The 23260-nt window shown below is 40.3% G+C and overlaps 1 protein-coding gene across 3 annotated transcripts in view; it reads left to right on the top strand.

Annotated features, from left to right (window-relative positions):
- LOC145452823 (ficolin-2-like) overlaps window positions 1–23260 on the top strand; it is a 65649-nt gene that overhangs the window by 15037 nt on the left and 27352 nt on the right. For 2 of the 3 annotated variants that reach the window (XM_080330969.1, XM_080330968.1), the window contains exon 2: window positions 13769–13831. In XM_080330969.1, the coding sequence (XP_080187095.1) occupies window positions 13769–13831 (63 nt within the window). Of the gene's footprint in view, window positions 1–12728; window positions 13707–13768; window positions 13832–23260 lie in introns of those variants that run through there. The other variant, XM_080330970.1, reaches the window with a different exon arrangement.

Raw genomic sequence — 23260 nt, 5'->3', positions numbered from 1 at the left:
AAGTACTTTGAGGCGGTGCGTTGTAAACTAACACCGAAACATACGTTCCTTGAACTTCCTAGAAACTATATAAATATTTGATAGAGTAATGTATGAGCGTACATCTTATTGCTCGGTCAGACAAACGCCTTTACATTAAAACTGGTGTCCACTCCACACAGCCTCCACGCAAGGCGATCAACGCAATGGGATTGCGTGGAAAGATAAAACCGTGGTGCAGACTCGACAGCCTTGCAGTTTCTTGGCATCTCTATCGCCCAAGCCCATTAGTGACGCAAACGTAGATAACCTGACTCCCTGCCCCCCTTTCCTTTTCTACATAAAGAAACCGTCATACAAAAAGTTTGTTTATTCCGTTACCAATTTCACAAAATCTGAAGCAATTGAAGATATGATTACAATCATTCACAATTCATATACAAGTAAGTGCATGAATGCAATATGTCTAATACATGCTTTTCACAGAAAACACCCAGGGGCACGAGAGATCAGATGCACTTTACACGGCTATAAGTATTTGCACTGCATTCAAATGTCGAATTATAATGAACGATTGGGACTTGTCTGTGTCATCAAGATTGTTCCCTGAACATTGATTGGGGAACATTCCATTGCTCCCTGCACAAATATCATGCCTATTGGCCAATTCGCAGGCTTGGCATAGGCATTTTTTCATCGATCGATGGCGATGTATTTGATGTCGCATCGATCGATGGTGCTGCATTAGATGACGCAAAGTATCTGGAGTTATCTAAAATTGTAACAGCAATTTAATTATATAGCAGGCACATTTACGTCCTATGCCCACCACATCGGTTAGCAGCTTGATCTAACAACGACGTGCGATACAAAACGATCCTTGCACCCAAGTAATCAAGTATCCTTTGGCTAACACGGCATCGTTAGTGACTGCGACATGCATCTCATTCGTAAATTATTTGTTTCAACCTGGAAGAACGGCACCTAGGTGGAGATACATACAAATTATATAGGATCGGAAACGTGACCAAAATTAAATTTGTGGGAACAAAGCCCCACATTTTACCAATATTACAGTTAGGTTAGGTTACATCGTTCCCTTTATTCTACATCTACAGCACATCTGCAGTGTGTCAAGTTCAAGTGCTGCTACAGCATAGAAATATTCATAGATTCATCGACACAATTCTCATCGTGGAAATGAGTGCTAGCTCCATTGATGTTGAGGATCTTGAACGTCGTATGTATTGTATAGCAGTACGATAATCAAATGTGTATATAACCGTATATCGCGGACTCATCATAGACCTGATACAGAAAGGAAAGATTGTATCAGCCTGGCATTATCCAATCCACAGCTATTCAGCTATACGAAGAATAACAAACTATGGAATTGTTTGCAACTTCATGTCCTCTATACCGTTGGAAAGACATATCAGATCGGGGGAAGCACCGGCCACAGCGAGCTGCGAGCTGCTCTGTCGCCGGCCACAGAATGTTATGTGGATTTCACAGCTTTTCTGGAGCTTGAAAGAGTATTTTCCACATATTCTTGGTTCTTTGATTCCCTAATTGTTTCTTTCGAGTACTTTGATTACGGTATTTAGTATTTAAAACAAGAAAACAGGTAAAATGACCGCATATTGACCGATCCAGTATCTCGATGAAACATAGATTATATTCAAGGAGGTATATAGTCGAGTCTACTTAAGCGTAAATCGAAAAAATCTACGGTGAATCAAGACAAATTCCCAGTACAGTATTGTATTATTCATAAACTCATCAGGGCAATCCACGAAAGATTTTAAACTGCCCCTGCCCTGCATCCTTAAACTACATGATCAGATATATATCTATCACTTATTCGCATCGCAGACTCATCATAAACGATAAACATAGTTGAAAAATGAAGGACATTATCATCATCATATTGTTTAATCGTAGGTTTGCATATTTACCAAATAAAACTAACTATACAATCGATTGAAACTGCACAATGTACATTGCACATCTTACGGTTGAAAATCAATATCAGAATGGGGGAAGCACCGGCCACAGCGAGCTCCGAGCTGTTCTGTGGCCGGCCACAGAATGACATGTGAATTTCACAGCTTTTGGGGAACTTATAGGGATTTTCTGACAGATATCTGATATACATTGTTTTTTCAAGTCTATGCAGTTGCATACGATTAGCTGTGACGAGTGTCAGCCGAATATTTAGGTCTATTTCTATAAAAAAGATACAAATCAACACTTACCAGTTACCAGTTTTGATAATGTCTTCATCGCTTCTAGCTTTCTATACCATTATTTCCTGTTTCATTTAGCGGATATCCCCCCTTTTAATGCATTCTTTACATCATTTTGTGTGTTTTTAATTGATATGTAGAGACTATTCCAGATCGTTTCATCTTCTTCCTATCGTTTCAATGTCCGGTATTTCGGGTGAAAATGCATATAAACTGAGCTAAACTCTCGTTCTCACCTAGTTCTATTTACTGTACGCCCATAATAGAACATAATTGATCATGCATTTGACCACGATTGGGCCACGTACAGTACTTATCATCAATATTAACTTGATATATTGCAGCCGGCCATGACATTTGGCTATGGCCGGCCATGAAATTTAGTCATGGCCGGCCATGAGAATGAGTTTGACATGGCCGGCCACGGAAATTTCATGGCCGGCCATACTGAAATTTCATGGCCGGCCATGAAAATCACCATGGCCGGCCACAGAATAGCACTTTTCATGGCCGGCCACGGAATATCTGTGGCCGGCCACGAAATTATCCGTGACCAGTAAGTGGCCACGGGAATGCTGAAAGTCCGTCTCCTCTAAGCTGCACACGTGCGCAAATGTGGATTGACTCGTGACTCGAAGCAAAATTTACGAGGTAATTTCAAGTCATCAAGTAATCGGTGTCGCCCAAATCGCTCTAATTGTATACTTTCGGCTTGTTAGCGATAGGCTGGTGTGAGCTGTGACGGCAACCAATCAATCAATGATTGTGCGTTTTACCGAGCCTTCATTTGTTATATCTCAAATGAATCGACCACAAACGCAGTGATCGGAGCTCATATCTTACGTTGTCGTAAACTAGTAGTAAAGTAATCTAATAGCAATGTATCTCTGTTGTATAAACTGCTTGTAGTGCCCAGTGCTCATATATCCTACCCGCCTGTGTGACTTAGATCGAACGAACATGGTTTATACGTTGATATTACTTATCATCAACAATTGGAGCAGGCTTAAATTGTATATCATGGATGTGTAGGTGGGTAGTGGTATTGCATCATATCAATTTGTTTCAAGTTTCTGAGTTTTCCTATTATATCAGGTATTTTGGCTGATAACACTGGTCGACATTTTTCAACTTTTCTTTTGTTATTTTAGAACGATTAATTGAGTTTACCTAATTTGACGATGCTGATTCTGATTTTGCCGTCAGAATTCACTCGTCACGTCAATATTTTTCGCAAAAATCAAATGAAAATTTTATTCAAATACGGCTGTATTAAGGGCGTTTATGCCCGTTTTGGTACGTATACGACTCAAAACACATCCTACAAAGCTCTCAGCTTGCTTTATTGGATTTGAGGTTTATTATCTTGAACTAGAACCCTCCAGATAGTCAGCATCCTTAGTATTTCCAAGAAATTTAGATGCAACTTCAATGAAAGAGAGTCGTGTATTCTTTTTCCAAATCCGCCTTTGAGGTCCAGCAAATACACTCTCAATTGTATTAACTCAAGTGAGGAAACCTTTCGTGAATGTTTTTGGAGCGTGCTCTCTCTTTGATCAAAACCTTTAAAAACTTTTTCACGAGATACAGTTTAATATATAATGGTCGAAATACAACATTAGATCTGTCGATAAGAGCAGGCTCTGAAACATTTTAAAGCCTGGTGTAAGACACTCCCTCATCGGCTACTTACGTTAAATTCAATGATTTCATCTGCCCCATTCACACATAAAACAAGGATACCTTCAAGTTCTAGACCGTTGAACCAGTACCATATTTATTAGTTCAAAATCAACGGAAACTTTACGCGTTTGAGTACTATATTCAAAATTTGAAATTAAAAGTTTCATATTCTCGCAAGACCACTTGATGCCAGTTGTACCAGCTACAAGGATAGAAGCACATTGAGTTGTATGGTGCGACAAAACAGGTTTTAGGCTTGATGCATAAATAAAGAGGCGCAATTCACGGTTCCCAATGTCTTTATGAGACCTTGAACATCGACACAATGGATTAAAGAGGGTTCGCCAGCAAAGAAGAGTGTGTATTCGCTATCACGATGTATATCAAGCAAAAGTGGTGTCAGTGCCAAGCAGACTATATGTTTGGCTTCCAATCTGGAACCTACAATAAGAGCAGATTCATTTGGCAAATTCAAATTTATGACACAGTTATTTAGTTCAGCTCGATTCAACTTTATATAGCTGTTGATCACCATCACACACATGCAGAGAACATTCTTCAGACAAAAGACTCTTCACCGAGAGAATTTTCTTCAACTGCTGGTAAACTTTTGAAGGCAATGGAATTGTAACATCTGGCCCATGAGAAATAGGTCGTATGTATGTATGTATATGGGGGTTATGGTGCTTAGCAACTATGGCCTTTTGCACCAAACCTAAATATTGTTAGTCAATATTCTCTATTAAATTGTAGATTAAAGCTGTCTCTCGGTTAAAAACACATATTCAATGATTGGTACAATGTTGTAGGGGTTGCCGAGTAGAGCTACAATATCGATGGGTACGTGGTTCCGTTCTGCCATGTCCAATAAATAATTTCGCTGCACGTTACAGCGAGTGCATTGAAGCAAAAATTGCCCCACCGTTTCAGATACGCCCCATGTCACACAAAGACCATCGCCGTGATAACCTAAGCGATGTAAATGGGCGTTCAGTTTACAATGCCCAGTCCGAAGTCGTATCAGTAATGATGATTCTTTTCTTGAGAGTCCTAGCAGCGGAGAAATCCCGTGTGCTGCTTGTATTCTCTTGTAGAGATTTTCCGATCCATTTGTTGCAACTTCGTCAATCCATTTTAGGCGAGTTAATTTTTTTGGCAATTGCTTTGGCCTCTTGTCGGGAGAGCGGGATATCTCTGATTATTCGTGGAGTTGAAGACGACGTAGCGTCCTTTGCTAATTCATCGGCTACTTCGTTGGATCCGACTCCACAGTGACCTGGAATCCAAAGAAACGTAATATTCCAGCACTATCCAGCTTTGTGCAAGACTTAAAAATATCATTGACCAGAGAGCGAACATGGCTGGTGTTGCCGGTTTTCAAAATAGTTAATGCGCTCAAACTATCTGATAGAATTGCGATTCCTGAGGTATATGTAGATCCTTGGCGCGCGGCATCAATTAAACAATTAAGACTTTCGCATATAGCGACTAACTCTGCCGTTAATATGGATATTCTGCAATCAAGGGCGGTTTTATGCGACACATCGGAAGATTTAATATAAAAAGCGGCCCCACACCCGTTTACGGTCTTGGAATCGTCCGTATATAGCCTACGTGTAATTTACCCCTGCGAGTGGCATATCTGTATTCTTCACAGGTTTGTCTGATATTTTCTGGGTGATCTGATTTCTTTATCACTATGGAAAGGTTTAGGTCTACAGTATACCCAGGATTTTCCCACGGGGCTATAGTCGATGGCCCAATGTTTTCGATGCGGGCATCTTCCAGGTTCCGGGTAAGCGTATTAAATGTAATAAAATTTGCAGAATCTGGAAAGATCTCTTGCCAGGCTTCTTCAACCATAGATTCACAGGGGTTGCTATTTTGTGACAGTATTGTTGCGCGGAAATTCAGGCACGCCTGATAATGTCGTAAATGTATTGGAGCTTCGCCACAGGTGTTCAGCAGCGTGTACACGAGTGTTGTGGTCATCGCTCCGGTGCATAACCTGAAGGCTGTATTTTGTATTTTCTGGATGGTCAGTGTAACGGCCTTTGAGGACATCAAATATGCTTCAAAACCATATTCCATAACTGGACGTATTAAATCTCTATACAGTGAGAGAAGGCGTGTCGTTGAGGCGCCCCAAGTCGTACCGCACAGTAATCGCAAAACGTTAATTCGTTTTGCGCATCGTTCTGTTACCGTGCGCGAATGAGTTCGGTAACTGAGGCGAGAGTCGAAGGTAATACCTAAATGTTTGTGCTCCTTTTTTACTGGGAGACTCGCGTTCTCTATAGATAGACTTACTTCCGGCACTTTACGGCGTCTGGTAAAGATGATAGCAGCCGATTGGTTAACATTTACTCTCAGTCCCCATTTCCGGCACCATGCTGCTAATTCAGTTAATGAGGATTGTAACTTGTCCAAAACATTAGGAATCTGAAGTCCGGACTCCCAAACGCAAGCGTCGTCCGCATATAGATTAATGTTTGACTCAATATTATCGGGGAGGTCATTTACCAATATTGAAAAAAGTAAAGGGCTTAGTACACTGCCTTGCGGCGTCCCGGTGTCGAGGACAAAGGTATCTGAAAGGTTGGATCCGATACGAACCTGGAAAGTGCGGTCCACGAGGAAAGAGCATATCCAATCGAAAACATTTCCAGACAATCCGATTTTACGTAATTTTATTATAAGTGATTCACGCCACACGCGGTCATAAGCCTTTTCGAGATCTAGAAACACTATGGCCACTGATCTCTTGTTCCAGATAGATTTGTAAACGTCATCGTGTAGTGCCAATATGCTGTGTCTAGTTGATCTACCTCTGCGGAAGCCGCTTTGGGCTGGATGTATAATGTTATTTGTCTCTAGCCACCATTGTAATCGGTTGGCGATCATTCGCTCCATAATTTTGCTCAGATTGCTCGTCAGAGACACAGGTCTATAAGAGTGAGCTTTTTCTGGTGGTTTCCCCGGTTTGAGTATTGGTATGACGATGGCATGTTTCCATGCATCTGGGCATTTACCTCTCATCCACAATTTGTTCAAAACGTCCAACAATCTAATTAAACAGTCATTGGAAAGAGCCGAAATCATTTTGTAACATATCCTGTCGCAGCCAGGTGATGTATTACGTCTTTTTTTAAGAGTGGCAGTTAACTCGTGCAGTGTGAACGGTCGGTTTATGCTCATTTCTTCAATGGGCGGGATGTGACGTATATCATTTAATTCTGACCCGAGGTTCACTTTGCACTCCCTCTCTTCTTCAGTCAGGGAGCTATTACTGCTTGTTGCGGACAATGTTCTGCCTATTTCGTTGGCCTTCTCCGTCTGATCCGTCAGCTCGGTGTGGTCAGTTTTAATAACACGAATGTGGTTCCATGTTGTATTCCCAGACATTGCCTCAATAGATCTCCAAACGTTCGCCAGCTTAGTGTTGTTGTCTAATGATCCGCAGAAGAGTCTCCAATGTGCTCGTTTTGCGGATAAAATACATTTTCTTGCGGTTGATCTTCTTCGTTTGAAGAGTATCACGTCCTCCATTTTTAAGGTTCGTCTCATTTTCTTGAAGGCCGCTCGTTTAAGACGAACAGCTTTAGCGCACTCATCATTCCACCAAGGTACCAAGGTTTTCGACGAGGGCTGGGTGACCGGTATCGTTGCCGAGGCCGCTGCAATGATTGCATTTGTGATTTTATTCTACCGCTGATGTATCGGCAGCATCGATTTCGTTGAATGACCGTTGGCATGTCATCTGAAATCCTTCTCAATCGGCACGACGCGGAGACCACGATGGGAAATGCGTCTGAATCGCATGACACGGTACATCAATTTCTGTAATAATAACGACGAAGTGGTCACTTCCCAAAAGTCTGTCTGTAACCTTCGTTGTTGCACGATGGGCAATGTCATTGGAGACCAACACCAGATCTAATAGCGTCATTCTTCCAGCGTTTGGATGAGAGATATCGAGTCTGGTTGGCTGTGTCGTGTTAATAACCACGAGATCCATATCTTGAATAACATGATAAATATGTCTGCCTGTTGTATTTATATTTTGCCTTCCCCACATTGGGTGATGTGCGTTGAGATCCCCAACAACTATAGATTTGTAGTCACATATTTCGAAACATCGGATGCACTGAGAACGCGATAATCTTCTGTTAGGCGGAATATATACATTCATGACGATTGTATCGGCAATTTTTATTGCTTGGGCTTCTATCGGCTGTACCGTAGGCAATGCTACTTCACAAAACTGAATGCTGTTTTTAACAAACATACACACCCCTCCACCGTGAATGTCTCGGTCTTTTCTTATCAACGTATATTGAGAAAATCTTGGGTTATATTTACTAATCAGATGTGTTTCTTGTATTGCTATGATGTCAGGTAGTTGTTCTAGGCTCTCTATGTATTGCTTCAATTCATTTATTTTCCTGTATACTCCACGGCAGTTCCATTGGCATATAATCAGGGGCTTGAAGATGTAGGCTACCATAAGAAGTCAGGTCCATAGCATCGTTGGAGTGTTGTGGATTTTGCGAGGTCAACGTATCCGTACGATCGAGGTTATTGCTCGTCTCAGGAGCATTCATCAATGGATTTCTATATTCTACGGTTGATGTGTTTGTATCGATAGTGTTACTTTGGCTCGGTCCGGTGCGATTTGTTGATGGGGTCATTCTTAATCGACGTCTACTGGCTGCATTTTCCGCTTCCGTTGTAGGCTTGTCTTTGGGGTTGGATGTCTGACTATTCATAGAGTTTGATTCAGCGCCAAAAACCGTAAAACCAAGTTTATCTCCAGCCGACTTTCTGACTATTTCTTAAATGTTAATTTCCTTTCGTTCAGAGAAAGCGAGTAGAGTATTTTTCATCACTTCAGCTATGAACGTGAAAAATGTTTCCGTTGAAATAGTGATCTGTTGGTTGGACGCCGAGATGATATTGGGTCCTGTTCCTGGCCGTTCACTGATCGGGTTATTGTTGGTTTGGTGCAAGGAAGGGTGTTGCGGTAACGGCGGGTAAGAGAGGGGGTTCTGATATATATTCTCATACTGAGTGTTTGTGTGTAGGGTAGAGGTTTGCAAGTTGTGTGCATGCAAGGTCTGGTCCTGTTGTTGCGACATTTGTCTTGCAGTCCAGTAATCAACCTTCGAGTTGGCCATAATGTGTTGGATACGAGCTTCTTGTCTATATCTCTCGCATCCCGCATAACCCGCCGAGCAAGGACCTCCACAATTCACACATGCCACTAAATTTACACATTGATCTGTTTTGTGATTTCGACCGCATCGAGTACATCATAGAGAACTACGGCAATGTTTGGCACGATGCCCGTACCTATTGCAATTAAAGCAGCGAACCGGCGGGGGGTTATAAATGCGAACACGGAAATTAAGAAATCCAATTGTGACCACCGTGGGCAAGTGTGCAGCAGTAAAACATAGCAGGACTGAGCGAATGGGAACGTTTTCCCCATTAGCGCGGTAACTGAATCGCTTCACGTAGATGACATGATAATTAGCGAGCTCTGTCTGGATATCATCGTTAGTTAGATCCAATGGTACGTCCGAAATCACGCCGCGAACCTCGATTGGTTTAGTCTTATACAGTTCTGTTTTCACCTCAATCTTTTACCCTTATCCCCTAGGTCAGTGATTCCCAACGTGGGCGATATCGCCCCCCAGGGGGTGATTTTTCGGTCCAGGGGGGCGAAAATAGCCAAGGGGGCGATGGGGGGGCGAAAACGGACGAAGGGGGCGATAGGGGGGCGATGGCGCGTTGAAATGGCTATATTGGCGTCCATGGCCGTAACTGCCACACCCAAGCCCCCAATTGAGATGGGGGGCCCGAGCTCGAAGGGGGCCCACAATTTTTTCGTGAATTGATATTAATTATAGAGTATTATTTTGGAAATTTGGGCAACTTTTTCAAAAAATTTTCGCGCTGCGCGCCATTTCGTGGTCACGTATTTCTTACCTATTTGATATACCCTTCCTCCAAGAAATAATACGCATGAGGTATAGAAATGGGCATCTCGGCGTCAGCCATTATCACACCATGACGCACCAAGACATATGAAGTTTCAGGCCATGTAACATGCGACTCCGAGAAGTGGTGCCAGAACGAGAAAACCTTGGCGGAAAAAGACTGCCTTTATGCTGACCGACTTCGATATATATACGATATACATATATATTTAATTGTCCATAGGCGCCTAAATGGCTGGCGCCAAATGTTCCTGTTCTGTCCAATCAGAACCTCACAAATAAATGCCATCTCGCAGAGAAAAATTAGTTGCCAGTGCAGAAATACCAATTTGAAATCGTGTGCGACTTTTAGTTTGAAGAGCTTCTTGGAGGTACAGAACTTCAATATACAATAAAATAGTATATTCATATTGAAATGAACCCGAATATTTTCGGCTGACACTCGTCAGGGGTAATCGTCACCAACTAGTAGAGAATTGGAAAGAACATTGTATATCAACAATCGTATCACAAAATATGTTTAGTTTAGTACGTATGGGCGATTTGAATATCTTTTGACATAGCAGACAGACCACGAAATGTCATTACGTAACGAAGTCATTATACCCACGGGTCAGCCCGAATATGATCAATTATTATTTACGAGCCCTACATTTTCCAACCTCACTCAGCTTTACCGGTAAATCTGAATACATGAGCAGAGAGAGGATAAAAAATTGACAGCAATATTTATGCAATTCCCGATCATATTGACCGATTCAATCATGAAAAATAGAATTTTTTCGCGCTTGGCGCGAATTAGGCCGACTAACTAAAGAGTCCAACAATTTGTGCTGAGAAGTAGCGGTAAAGAGGTATCGGGGGAGTTGGGTCTGAGGGGTGCAGAAGTTTGCTTCATCGCGCTGTGGATGGGGTCAAGACCAACGTTTTTTGGGGGGGCTGACGAAGTGCTGTTACGGTCCTTTGGGAATCAAGTCAGAGAAATCACTTTTTTTGTTAGTCAACTCACCAAAATTTAGCTGGAAAAGTGTAATTTCGAGGTCGAGCCGAAAAGTTGACCTTTTTTTCTTAGTCAACTCGCCGGTGATTTCAGTCTGTATGCCCATTTTTGTGTTCCCAATATTTGGGGGGCGATGATCGGTGTGGAGTTTGAAAAGGGAGCGATGAGTCGAAAAAGGTTGGGAACCACTGCCCTAGGTCATCACAGGCCAGAAGCTTGGTAACTTGGTTATAGTTAGCCCAGCTAACACATAGATCTCCAAATGGGAGTACTTTGATTTCGGAAAACTGTCAGCCCAGAACTCTAATCAAGTTTTTATTCACTACCAACGGGCTGTGGGTCCCCATTGCTTTGTTGACACCTTTAACAATAACAGATGGAACCCTTGAGTTATGTTCACTCATTTCAGCGGGTGGCTTATCCTTGGAAGAAGGGCCCTGCGGAGAATCTGAGCCGGGACGCTTAGGCGCCCCGCTACTATGGGACATAACGACGACTTGTCTTATGCTACAACTATCTGTATCTCACTTAACTATTACAATATAATACAATGGAACAAGCACACCTGAGTCGTACGTGTGGATCTCGAACCTCTTCGACGTACTCCGATAGCGTGTAATTCCCCTTGATTGACGATACGTCCTTCCGCGACGACGTTCACCTCACGAGTGGGAAATCGGTCGTATTGCGCAATTCAAATTGGATATTGAGTTTTATGCTGATTTTTTACATTAAATACAAAAAAAAACATGAGCAAAAGTAGCAATCTTTTCCATGTCAATGTGGCTCTCTCTAAACCATATTAGCACACCAAATGGTAAATATTTTTGTTTCAAATGCTTCACAGCCTCAATGTCGCTTTATTATTCATTCATTGTGCTGTGCATACCTCTTCTTTACATCGCCTAGGCCCAGGTCTGATTTCAGTTTTCTGATGTCTGATTTCAAAGACTACTCCAAGTCGTTTCGACGCCTTCCTATCTTTTCATTGTATCGCAATTTTGTGATGTTTTGAAAAGAAGAAAATAGTATTAAATTGGTACTGATATCAGAAACTAGGCCTAGATAATGACTTTTATACATAGGCTATTTATAAAAAGTTACTTTTACTTCTACTTGAGTAGAAATTGATGCTGTTACTTCTACTTCTACTTGACTACATATGGCAAGTACTTCGACCATCTCGTATGACGTCACAATGATGATAGATATGCCCAAACAGCAAGGAATACGTCACAAAACAGGCTGTTTTAGCACTAAAATGCCAAATTTTTATTCACAGATTATACAGAATCCTGACGTGAGAGAAAAGAGCGACTTCATATTCGTAATCAGCGTACGAAAATTGACTAAAGAGTCATCATTTTGGCCAGAAAACAAAAATCATGTCGACCAGTGTGATTATAGACTGAGCTGCACCGCTACTTGCGCAGATTATCAGTTCTGTGTATTTGTATATGCATGAGCAATACAACGCCTTTTTTGCGTGCATATTCGTTCGTCGATTCAGAATACATGGAGACTATTTCTGTATTTAAAACAGCAAGCAAAATGTAATGACTTTTATTCATACCTCGTACTTCGAAAATTCAACTTGACTTGACTAGTGACTTGACTCGTGACTTGACTCGAGTCACCTTCGAAAATCGATTGACTTTACTTGACTCGAGTCAAAATTTGCAATGACTTGAAATGACTTGTGACTCAACACTGGTACATTCGTATAAATTCTAGGATATATTTAGTCACAGTGATAGCTCACGCAGTTCTTAAGACAATTCACTCATAAATGAGATAAAAACTTATCCAAAAACTAATCCAAATTGTAAAAACCACGAAGTATTGCATGAAATTAATCTAGAAACATGACCAATTGAGTAAGTATTGCATGCATGCTAAACCCATTTCTGTACTTCAAAAAGTATAAGTACTTCTTGACTGGTCTCCTCTGCATATGGACATGATCGATGTTTACCGTTTTTAGAGATAATTTACGCGGAAGTAGGCGTATTTCTTATTACAAATCTCAACCTTTTGGTAGAAATGTTCTGGATAATACATGACTTTACTTATCATTGCTTCGCGGATTGTACGTATCTCACCCTGGACTAGACCATTATTATATTAATTAATGTCATTTGAAAGGTATGCAGTCTGTGGCAGTCATTCAATTTTTTCATTGCAGAAGTTACGTCATTGAAAAGTGAAAACGGTAGAATAAAAAAATCGCTATGCTGTGCTATGAAACGGTACAACATATTACCTTGCCTTTTCCAAATTAAAATTGAAGTAGTACGAAGGCAGTGATGGGATAAGTGTTTAGCAAAGTGCAGTTTCGTTCCTGACTATCATTAACGTGACACGAAATAGAAATTCGTGCAATCGATGCAAGTAGCACAGTTGTTAATAATCTGCTAGTGTCAATAATGGGTTTCAGATATTAGATATCACTCGGTAAGGCTCACGCAGCTTGAGAACGAAAATAGGAAATCAACATCGTTTTATATAATACTTTGTAACGCCGTAATGAGAGTGCTAATACACAGATATTTTAGACCGAAATTTAAATTTATTAGGCACCCTTTGTAAGTAGGATCAGTCTGTCTACACCAGCTATACTCTAAATTGACGCCACTTACTTTATTTATTCCTAAACAAGTGTATAATCTCTGCTATAATCACAGATTTACATACATTTGAAATAAATACAGTCGCCATTTGTAGCCTATACGTGTAACATATCATATGCGTTGGGATCAGAAATGAATTTCAAATGTGCGGTATTGCCTTATGGTAATTCATGTCCATTGTCCAACCACTCCGACTGTTCAAGCGATACTGTCCCTGTATTTCAGAAAACGAACTGATGAAGAATGAGATCATCACATTGAAGACTAATGATGCTGCGATGAGAAAACGTAATGTAAACGACTTATTTTACATTAAAATCAAGCAATTTTGGATGGCATGTAACCCATGACGGCTGAACACTGAACAGTTATCATCGAAACTATAGCCGAAGCCATTGTTCGGATTCCCTTAAAGACTACATTCATTGCAGTAAAGAATTTTTGGAGCTTGTGCACACTGCTTTTTACCGGGTGGAAATTACAATAACCTGTCTGCTTTTAAGGCAGAAATGGGACATAAAGGTGTTAATACTACTCTAGTAATTCTATAAAATCGAACGAGTGAATTTATGTAAATTGTTACAAATTAGTGATGTGAATACTTATAAATACCGATATATAATATGTAAATATGTTTGCAGGCGAACTATAATGTGACACAATTAGGAAAAGGATTGATAAACGAGTCGGTATAGAAGCGGGAAAAACCGTGGAATCACAGTTATTATAACCAAACTATCATCAATTGGGGACCCGTTATTATAGGATTTTGGTACGCTGATGAGTGCATAACAACTATGGCTAACTGGCGCTATTTGAAATACGGACTGTTGTGTATGTTTTGAGATATCACGGATTATTATCAAAATGTACGGACTGTTCAAAATGTTGAATTACGAGCAACACAAAAGGTTTATATGAATCTTTTTTATTTTTTGAAACCATAATTGAAATTAGATTTAGGTGGATGACATCATAATCTAGAAAATACATCACCAAGTTAAATGCCCGAGTGATGCGATGAGGAAGTTAGCTGAATTTAAAACCGGAAGCTTGGAAATATGGCCAGATGTTGATCGTCACACATTAAATATAGATAATACGTTAGTCGTCGTCATTATTGTCTTAGCGCGGATCTAAACATAGGACGGTAATTCTAGACCTTTTTGGATTCGAGAAATAGGATAGTGTTAGGGGATATCAGAAGTCTATAGTCGGAGCTTCAAATGCAAATGTAATGATATTAAATGAACCGTGTTTTGCCAGTAGAAGCATCATGAGAGCGAGATTAGTGGTATTAATTGTAAAGATGTTGTTGACTATTGTCAGAATGTCGTAATGAGTGGAAGATTTGAAAATGAGCATATTTCGGAAATGAATAAAATATGTCTTTATAGTACTAGGAGCTCATTATGGATAAGGATCGAGTATCCAGATATTATCAAAAATGATATTTACCAAAAGTGTATAGTTGTAGTCAGCAGTCTTGACGCATTGTATTAAAGTTTGAATGTCATTTTGTTTGAAAAAATCCACGTTGAGCTGAGATATCGAAATAACATAATGCTTGTGAACCGAGTTATTAAGCTCTGTTTTATGGTGTCTTTATATGAACATTTTAAAGCAATAGTGTCCATTTGTGTCAATCAGTAGTGGCCACTCGTCCTGTATCATTATTTGCACTCTGTAAGCACTTATGAATCGTATATTCGCCTATATGGTGAAATACTAATTTTAATGTATAGCCTGTAATGCATTGTATTTCGTATTTCTTGACTTACTTATTTTGCACTCCAAAGATTAGATTGGAGATGAGGCACGGTAATTGAAAAGAGTATGGGGTAATCTGATGTTTGAACTGTAAATTCTTGTATGCTCTACTGCATTAATTGAATATCCGTAATATACCAAGGAGCAAGCATGCCTGTAAAAATTAGGACGACATATATCTGTTGGCGATAGCCGTATAGATTATGGATTGGTGTTTATGTATACTGTACAGCTTTCGTTGAAGTTGAAACTAACTGCCACGGCGGCCCATAAGACGGCTTTAAGCACACGTGTGTTGTTGCTAAACAACAGAGGTGTGATTACCCACCTTATAAGGAAACATTATCTAATGTTCTCTGGGAATAGTGTCAGTATTGTAGCCCAGAAAATAATTACGACAGAGTATATAGGGCCTTAGGCAGATAACTTCTTGAAGAAGGTCATTAACAAAATTAGGTGATCGTTTTGGTCAACTAACTACCGTTGGGTAGGTGATTAGTGAAAACCACCCTATATACAACCCAAAGCTGACACGCTTGTTATGCGTAACAAAGGTGTCTGAAGCGAATGCGAAGGATTAGCCTATAGTGGCTAATCCTGGTTTATCTGTAATTGTTGTACAATACATGCAAATATTAAGTAGCTTTATAATGATGGCTCCACCATTATTGGTGTCTGCGAACTTTTACAGTGAAAAGGCGTTACAGTGAATTGGCGATATATGTACTGTATGTATTATATATTATGCGTCATATTATATCCACACTTGCGTCTCCCCAGAAAAACGGTTAATAAAGTGATTACGTATATATGTGTAAGTAATTATTGCATTTTTTGGATCAACGTATATTGGAAATTGTGTGGTTTTGTGTGAATTAATAAAGCATGCGTCATAACTAGTTCACGCCCAGCGACTAGGACCCCTACGCTTGAGTGAGGTTGGACAGTTATAAAATCAAGACAAGTTGCTTGGGAGAACTGTCATAAAATTAAATAGGTAATACCCTAGTATACTCGAGATTATACAAATACACAAAAAACCTTGATCAGCCTTAAACGATAACGTGACGATGTAACAAGCCCTTCGACAGAAAATCAACATGATTTGATCTTGGGTTAATTATGAATACATGAATAATACTATAGTAGACTTGAAATTGCTACTGAAATATGGTCTTGATCGCATATGTGTTGAATTGCATGATTTTAGAAGGCTCTAGTAACAGTTGGACGCATTTTACGAATGTTTGTTGCTATGGTAACATTGCTACTTGAATGTAAAGTCTAATATTGGAGTATTTGGTTGTATTAAGGTAAGCATCGGCCAGAGAGGCGCTGATCGGTGCGAAACCCTCGTGGCACAACCGATACTTTCAATCACTTTCACACCTAGGAAGAGTATGGCCCTTGGCCTTCATATTCCGAACCGGGGATGCGGTCAGAGTGGTGGCTCTGTCCCCAGGCACATGTATGGTGGCGGCGGGACAAGCCTCCGCAGACGCCTCCAGCCAAAGCCTACTTGTGCCAACTGTTTGCACCCCTAACCAGAAGCAAAAATAAAGGGAAGAGAAACAGTGAAAAGCAACCACCGAGATGGGTGCTTTTGTGTCCTTTCGACACAAAAGAGCCCTATAACGGCGCTTGTGACTTACCACTGTGTGAGATACCACAGTCTGTCACAAGCGTAACGGGGGGGGGGAGGTTTACTGCGGTTCCTCCCGGTTACCCCTAAAAAAAATCAAGGACGTACAAATAACCTCCAGACCGGAGGACGCCCCTATAACAGATATGGAGAGGGGACTACGATGGTCTGGGTTTTCGGCGAGCCGCAAAAAAAAATATGCTATCTAAGACTGGACCCTAAGGTCATTGAAAGTTCAAGACACTTCGAAGACTGAACTACCAGCTACAGTGATTTACCAAATTGAATTACAAGCAAAAGAAACCAGGCAAAAAAAAACAATATCTTCCTACTAACAAGATTGGAGGCCAGATATTTCTACTAACACAAATGGAGGCATCAAACGGAATTGTAATTCAAGGCGCCTGGTAATCATTGTTGCTTTTGAAAGATTCGTCTTCAGAAGAGAGTGGACTTTCACATATTTCTGAAGAGTGGGGAGGTGAGCGGTAATCAATCATGAAGTTATTTTGGCCACGAAAACGTAAAGAGGACACTCGCACCCTTCGCAAAAACACCCAACTGATGAAGACCACTCAACAACGGCAGCTAACGACTCGGGCTAATGAAGGTCAGGTGACAGCACGTGTCCAGCATCAAGCAAAATTCGTGAAAAAGGTGACGTCTATTCTACACAAGACGGCAAAACTGTTCAAAAAGCCAGAAGAGACGTCAAGCAAGCGAGAACTTATTTGACTACCGTCCGGAAAGTGAGTACCAAAAATACTGCCGGTTCGCTTGAATCAGTCTTAAGGAGCCAAGCAAAATCTGCATTGACCAGGAGTGAAATCATAGACCGGGTTTCAAATCTGTTAGAAATGCAGACGCTGACAAAAGTCGATCCAGCGGCATCTCTTCCGGAGTATGGGTCCATTCAGTCGTCGCCCGGAGTCACAGAAGATATGCAGTTGGAATCTGGAAATCACCCGACACCACGGTCAATGACAGAAAGAGTATCGCTCAATGCGAACGCAGATCATTATATTGTACAGGAGACTTTCTTATCGCCCCTCGATCAAGAGAAGGTACCGCGGGTATTATTACCTTCTCAGCGCCCAAAATTGATCGATAAACAACAATATACAGTCCAAAGTACACGGCACATAGGTATAAATGTCATCTCTCCACTTGAGAAAATACCCAATATTGCATGGCACGATCTCTTACCTTGCCACGCAGACGAGCAAGCACAATTGATTGATTCCTCAATAGAGATCTGTGATGCGGTTCTGAATCATGTAAATGCATCTGCGCAACCGATTACTGCGGAAGAAGCAATATTGATATCACCCAGTAATAGGCTGCTTATTTGGTTCATGATAGCTGTTTTCCGATACATGTTGCATGTCGATACAATTGCTGATAGTATTTTAGAAAATGTCGTAGGCCTACATTGTCCACTGCTGATTCCCACGAAGTCGAGATAAAATCGCATCAAGAATTAAAATTTTCAATTCTATTTAGTTTGTCCGGAGAACTTGATTAGATAGAGGAAATAAATTTTACGCTGGTCAAAGTAGTCAGCGTTGATACTCAAGTAGAAGTAGAGACAACGTTGTATATGTCTGCATGTATAAAAAAAAAACTATTTTGAGTAGTACTCTGGAATAGTAGACTATTTCCTTATTGAACATCTATGATTTGACTAAGCTAAGTGGAGAATACATGAATTTACTCGATGGAAATACAAAATCGAAGTTTTGGCAGATACTAATCCGATCGTAGTGGAAATTAGCTTTATATACGGGTAATTGGCTACGTCGACAATCATTATATAAAGGGGGATCGTTTCGGGAAAATACGGCCATGCTGTGTAGGCAAAGTGCTCATGACACTTTGACTCTGCTCGAAGGTAGCAGCATTACGTTGAATTGGTTTTCATCCACTAGATAAAAGTCAATTGTTGTCGTCAAAGCCCCTTAATGGTAAACAATTAATTGGTGCATTTCAGAAGTATAATTTCCCATTCATAATGTGTTCCGTGGGCGGATGCGAGTTGAACAATTGGATATTTGGCAATGGCTGCACAAAATGCTAATATTGGAAACAGCATTCGCGAAGTTGGTTTGAATATTAGGTCGTTATATGTCATGTTTTATATTTTTGTCGCACACGTGCCAGCCTCTCGAAAGCGCCATTAGGATACGCGCTAACAAATGTGATAATGAAAGTGAGTTCGAGGGCAAGCACGGAATTTGGGCACATCCATTGTGGGATGTGAGTGCGATAGGTCTGGAAGTTTTAGGATGCAAGTACTTTTAGACCAGAGGCCGTAAAGTGACTGTAGAGGCCGGCATGCCTCGAAATCAAAGATTACCCAAGGCAGGCAATCTTGCCTCATCCACAACGACAGATAGGCAGCCAAATTATTTTCCTCGTGATTCGACAAAGCCTCGTGTTTCGGAGCACGCGTTGATTGGGAATAGAACAACTGAATGCAGCGATAAAGCCAATAACCAGAGTTTCATAGTTAAACAAATGCGTAGTATATTAGGGAATTATATAAAATAGCCTACCCTTTTAAAAAAGTGGGGGGAGAGTGATGGCCGTCTAGGTATGGTCAAACGATAGGACAAATGTCTGAATAGGATCGCTATAAACGTAATGAGATTTCATATACAATGACGTAACTCGCAAATGCTCTATACACCCAGATTAAAGGGTGAATTGATAGGAATGTATCGTCGATATATTTAGTTCACTACTAAACGTGAAGACAAAACTAGAAATCGACCGAAGGCCTTACATTTGAAATCGCAATAAGCAACGCTCGAATTCGGATTATATAGTCAATTCCCGATCCAGAAGTGATTTTGGGCTAGGAGTCAATCACAGTGTATTATTAAAATTGATGGAATAAAGTGATTTATTGTATGGTTATATAGTACCGTATATATATGTATATAGTATATAGCGAATAACGCAAAACAGAGTTTCTGAACGTCCCATTATTATATATAATGGTAAATATGAATTGGCTATCTGAGTAGCATAATGTCGCAACCTGTTAGTATATAATTTAGATCTGCAAAGCGAAAATTGGCGCATTTCTGAAGCCCTGGGGAGTCGCTAAATTCCGGTGAATTGTTTACATATAATGACGGAAGCTCCTGGGAAAAATTATCCATATGCTCGGTGATTAACAGTCGGAAATATGAATCATATGAAGCTTCGATCATGCGATCATTTGCATGACAGTGTCGTCATAGGCTATAGTGCGCACCGTGACAACAGATAGGCGGGTGGAAAATGCATATACTCCTATGGCCTTGGCCTTTCCTTTCTCCTAGAATATACGAGTTACGGTGCACCGTGCATTAGTCCCGACTTTTTTAACTCGAAGACTTTTCGTGTGCCCCTTATCAAGAGTTAACGGCACAATAACAGGCATATAGACACAGATTCAAACAAAAACTAAATTGGCAAAGTATGACGTAGCAAACCAATAATAAAAAGGAACGCTAGGCAAAGTCAGCTGTACCGGTAGTCATGACAAAGAGAAGAGAGAAACGGAGTGTTTCTTGCTGTACATTTATTATGGCTTCCATGTGCCATCAACCAGAGATGAGATAAGAGATGAAGCGGTCAAGCACGAGTGATGCGGTCATGCACAGTTGGGTAAGGCATGACGTCATACCTTGCTACTTTACAGGGAAGCATCATCACAATACATACAATAACCCACGTAACACAGAGGACCTGATTTTGCAGATTTCCGATTTCTTACCTGCCAAGTCCATCCATCTATCCCAGTGGTTCCCAACGTGGGCGATATCGCCCCCCAGTGGACGATTTTAAGAAACAAGGGGGTGAAAATAGCAAAGGGGGCGACTGGTGGTATGAAATATTAGGGCTTACAGTGAGATATATTTAATTAACACGGCCAAAATATGCACGTGAAGACTGCTTATTCTGCATGGTTAACTCAACGGAAAGGAGCCGCAGAAACCGGTTTTCCGAGCACCTACTCGGTAAAGTGAACCGTCTATTTAGTCAATTCAACAGCGATCAGAGTAGGGTGAACAAATTTCTCGTTTATATGTCCTCATTCACGGATCCGTAAATTTGGGGGGCGAAAATTTGTGCAAGCTTGATAAGGGGGCGATGAGTCGAAAAAGGTGGGGAACCACTGATCTGTCCGCACAATTACGAAATAAATATAAAATGCGTAAACCCACTTGCTTTCACATTATGCAACAGCACAAACTAAAACAAATTAAAAAAAAATATAAATGTATTATCGGCATACTGGCCGAGGTTCGGTGGTACGCTATTCCGTTCTGTATAAATGTCGTCTGTTCTGACAACTCTAGGCACGGTCGAAAATTCTCAAGGACATATTCTCTACAAATAGCGCAAAAAATATCCGTACAGCGGAGTGGAGTGTTACCTTTCGTAAGGATATTTTAGCTTCAATTCGAATACTTTGACTTTCTGACGAAATTGCCTCCAAAAGTTTTTCACATAATCAACATCAATTTAAGACCGCAGAATACATAGAGTGCAATGTCTCGCCGTACTCAGCTCAGTACTGGTCAACAGCAAAGCTGAATTCTTGATATCAATCCCTAGGTTCATGCCAAGGAATATAGCATCCCGACACGAACCTTTTCAAACTCGATAATATCAATGTAGGCATAGCTTACATATTTGAATTAAAATTCAAATGTAGATCTCCTCATTTCAGCTCTAGGTTATGGTCTGTAATAGGCCTTTACTTCGCGATTACACTGCGTTTTGGCTCTTTCAAATGAATGACTTCGATGCGACTGCAATTCAAGAAACATCGATTTCATTTCACAATAACGTGCGAAGCTATTCCAATTCATAGTTTCCAACTATTAGTTCGAATCCTGTCTAGTCATTACCAAATAAAACCTGTTGTCATTCTTGCCGTTCGTGCACAATGATTTATGAAATTCCGCAATCAACATCAACTCCTATAATGCTAAGATCAGGAAAATCCTAGTCTGTTGTATATCATCCAAATTGGAACATAATGTCTCACATATGTAATGTTCCCGACATTGTTCCAATTTAAAACATCTCGATCACCCTGGATTCGGTGGTTATTCCTCACTCTCACCTAATGTTGCATTGATAACAAATGGTGTTTTAAAACACTTTATTTAAAACATTTTTTAAACATCAGAGTTTCAAAAAATACCATTTAAATATATATATTTTTCAAGTTACATTTGAATAAAATATTCAGATTTATTCCCGAAGCTTTTCGGCTGACCCTCGTCAGGGGATGTCAGCAGCAATATTGCGAGAATTCGAATAACCATGATCATATTGTTCAACAACAATATATATCGCTAATTATGACGTCACACAGAAAATATACAAAGTTAGAAAAACGATAGAACTGAAGCGTTGGCATGGAGATAGCGAAGCAAAACAAGTATAACAATAGCATAACAATCCGCTTGTTCTCGAACGTAACCAGGCCATGGGTCAAAAATCTTCTATCGGCAAACATTTACTAGAAAATCATACATGTGCTGTTAACTATCACGAGGACATGTTCTCTATATTGGCTAAGGTTCGCAATTTATTTCGTTTGTATGTTCTTGAGTCCACCATCATCACTATGAGTAAACCTAGTCTATGCCAACAGAAAGAATTTGTGTATCATTTGAACATCGCGCATTAACTTGTTTTGTTTCGCTATCTCCATGCCAACGCTTCAGTTCTCTCGTTTTTCTAACTTTGTATATTTTCTGTGTGACGTCAAAATTAGCGATATATATTTTTGTTGAACATAGTTATTCGAATTTTCGCAATATTGCTGACGATATCCCCTGACGAGGGTCAACCGAAAAGCTTCGGGAATAAATATGAATATTTTATTCAAATGTGTTATGATGTTTTGTACTCCTAAGCGTCTCTTTATTTTTGAAGATGTATAATTATGCCATACTTGTTTAAATACTTAAATATTTGTAAAATTAGCCTACATATGATTTGCACCCAGTATAGTCGACGTATACGATAAGGAATGATTCAAAGATATTTTGGCGCTTCTTCGATATGTGCCACATAATAAACCTCTGCTCCCCATGAAGCCAATTAATGTTTACCATGAACATGAAGCCAAAATTTCTAAACGTCAAAATCTATTCAGCTTCAGGTTTGGGGTAGGCACATTATGATTGGGGCCTGACTGATATTAGGGTTAATGATGTTAGGGTTGGTAGTCAGAGATATTAGGGTTGTAGGGTGACGGATAATAGGGTTGGGGACGATGGATATTAGAGTTT

This window comes from Botryllus schlosseri, chromosome 12 (assembly GCF_051294905.1).
Source record: "Botryllus schlosseri isolate E-star chromosome 12, Bs_hap1, whole genome shotgun sequence".
Taxonomy (NCBI): Eukaryota; Metazoa; Chordata; class Ascidiacea; order Stolidobranchia; family Styelidae; genus Botryllus; species Botryllus schlosseri.
The sequence above is the reverse complement of the archived record's forward strand: the minus strand, read 5'-3'. Positions and strand labels throughout refer to the sequence as shown.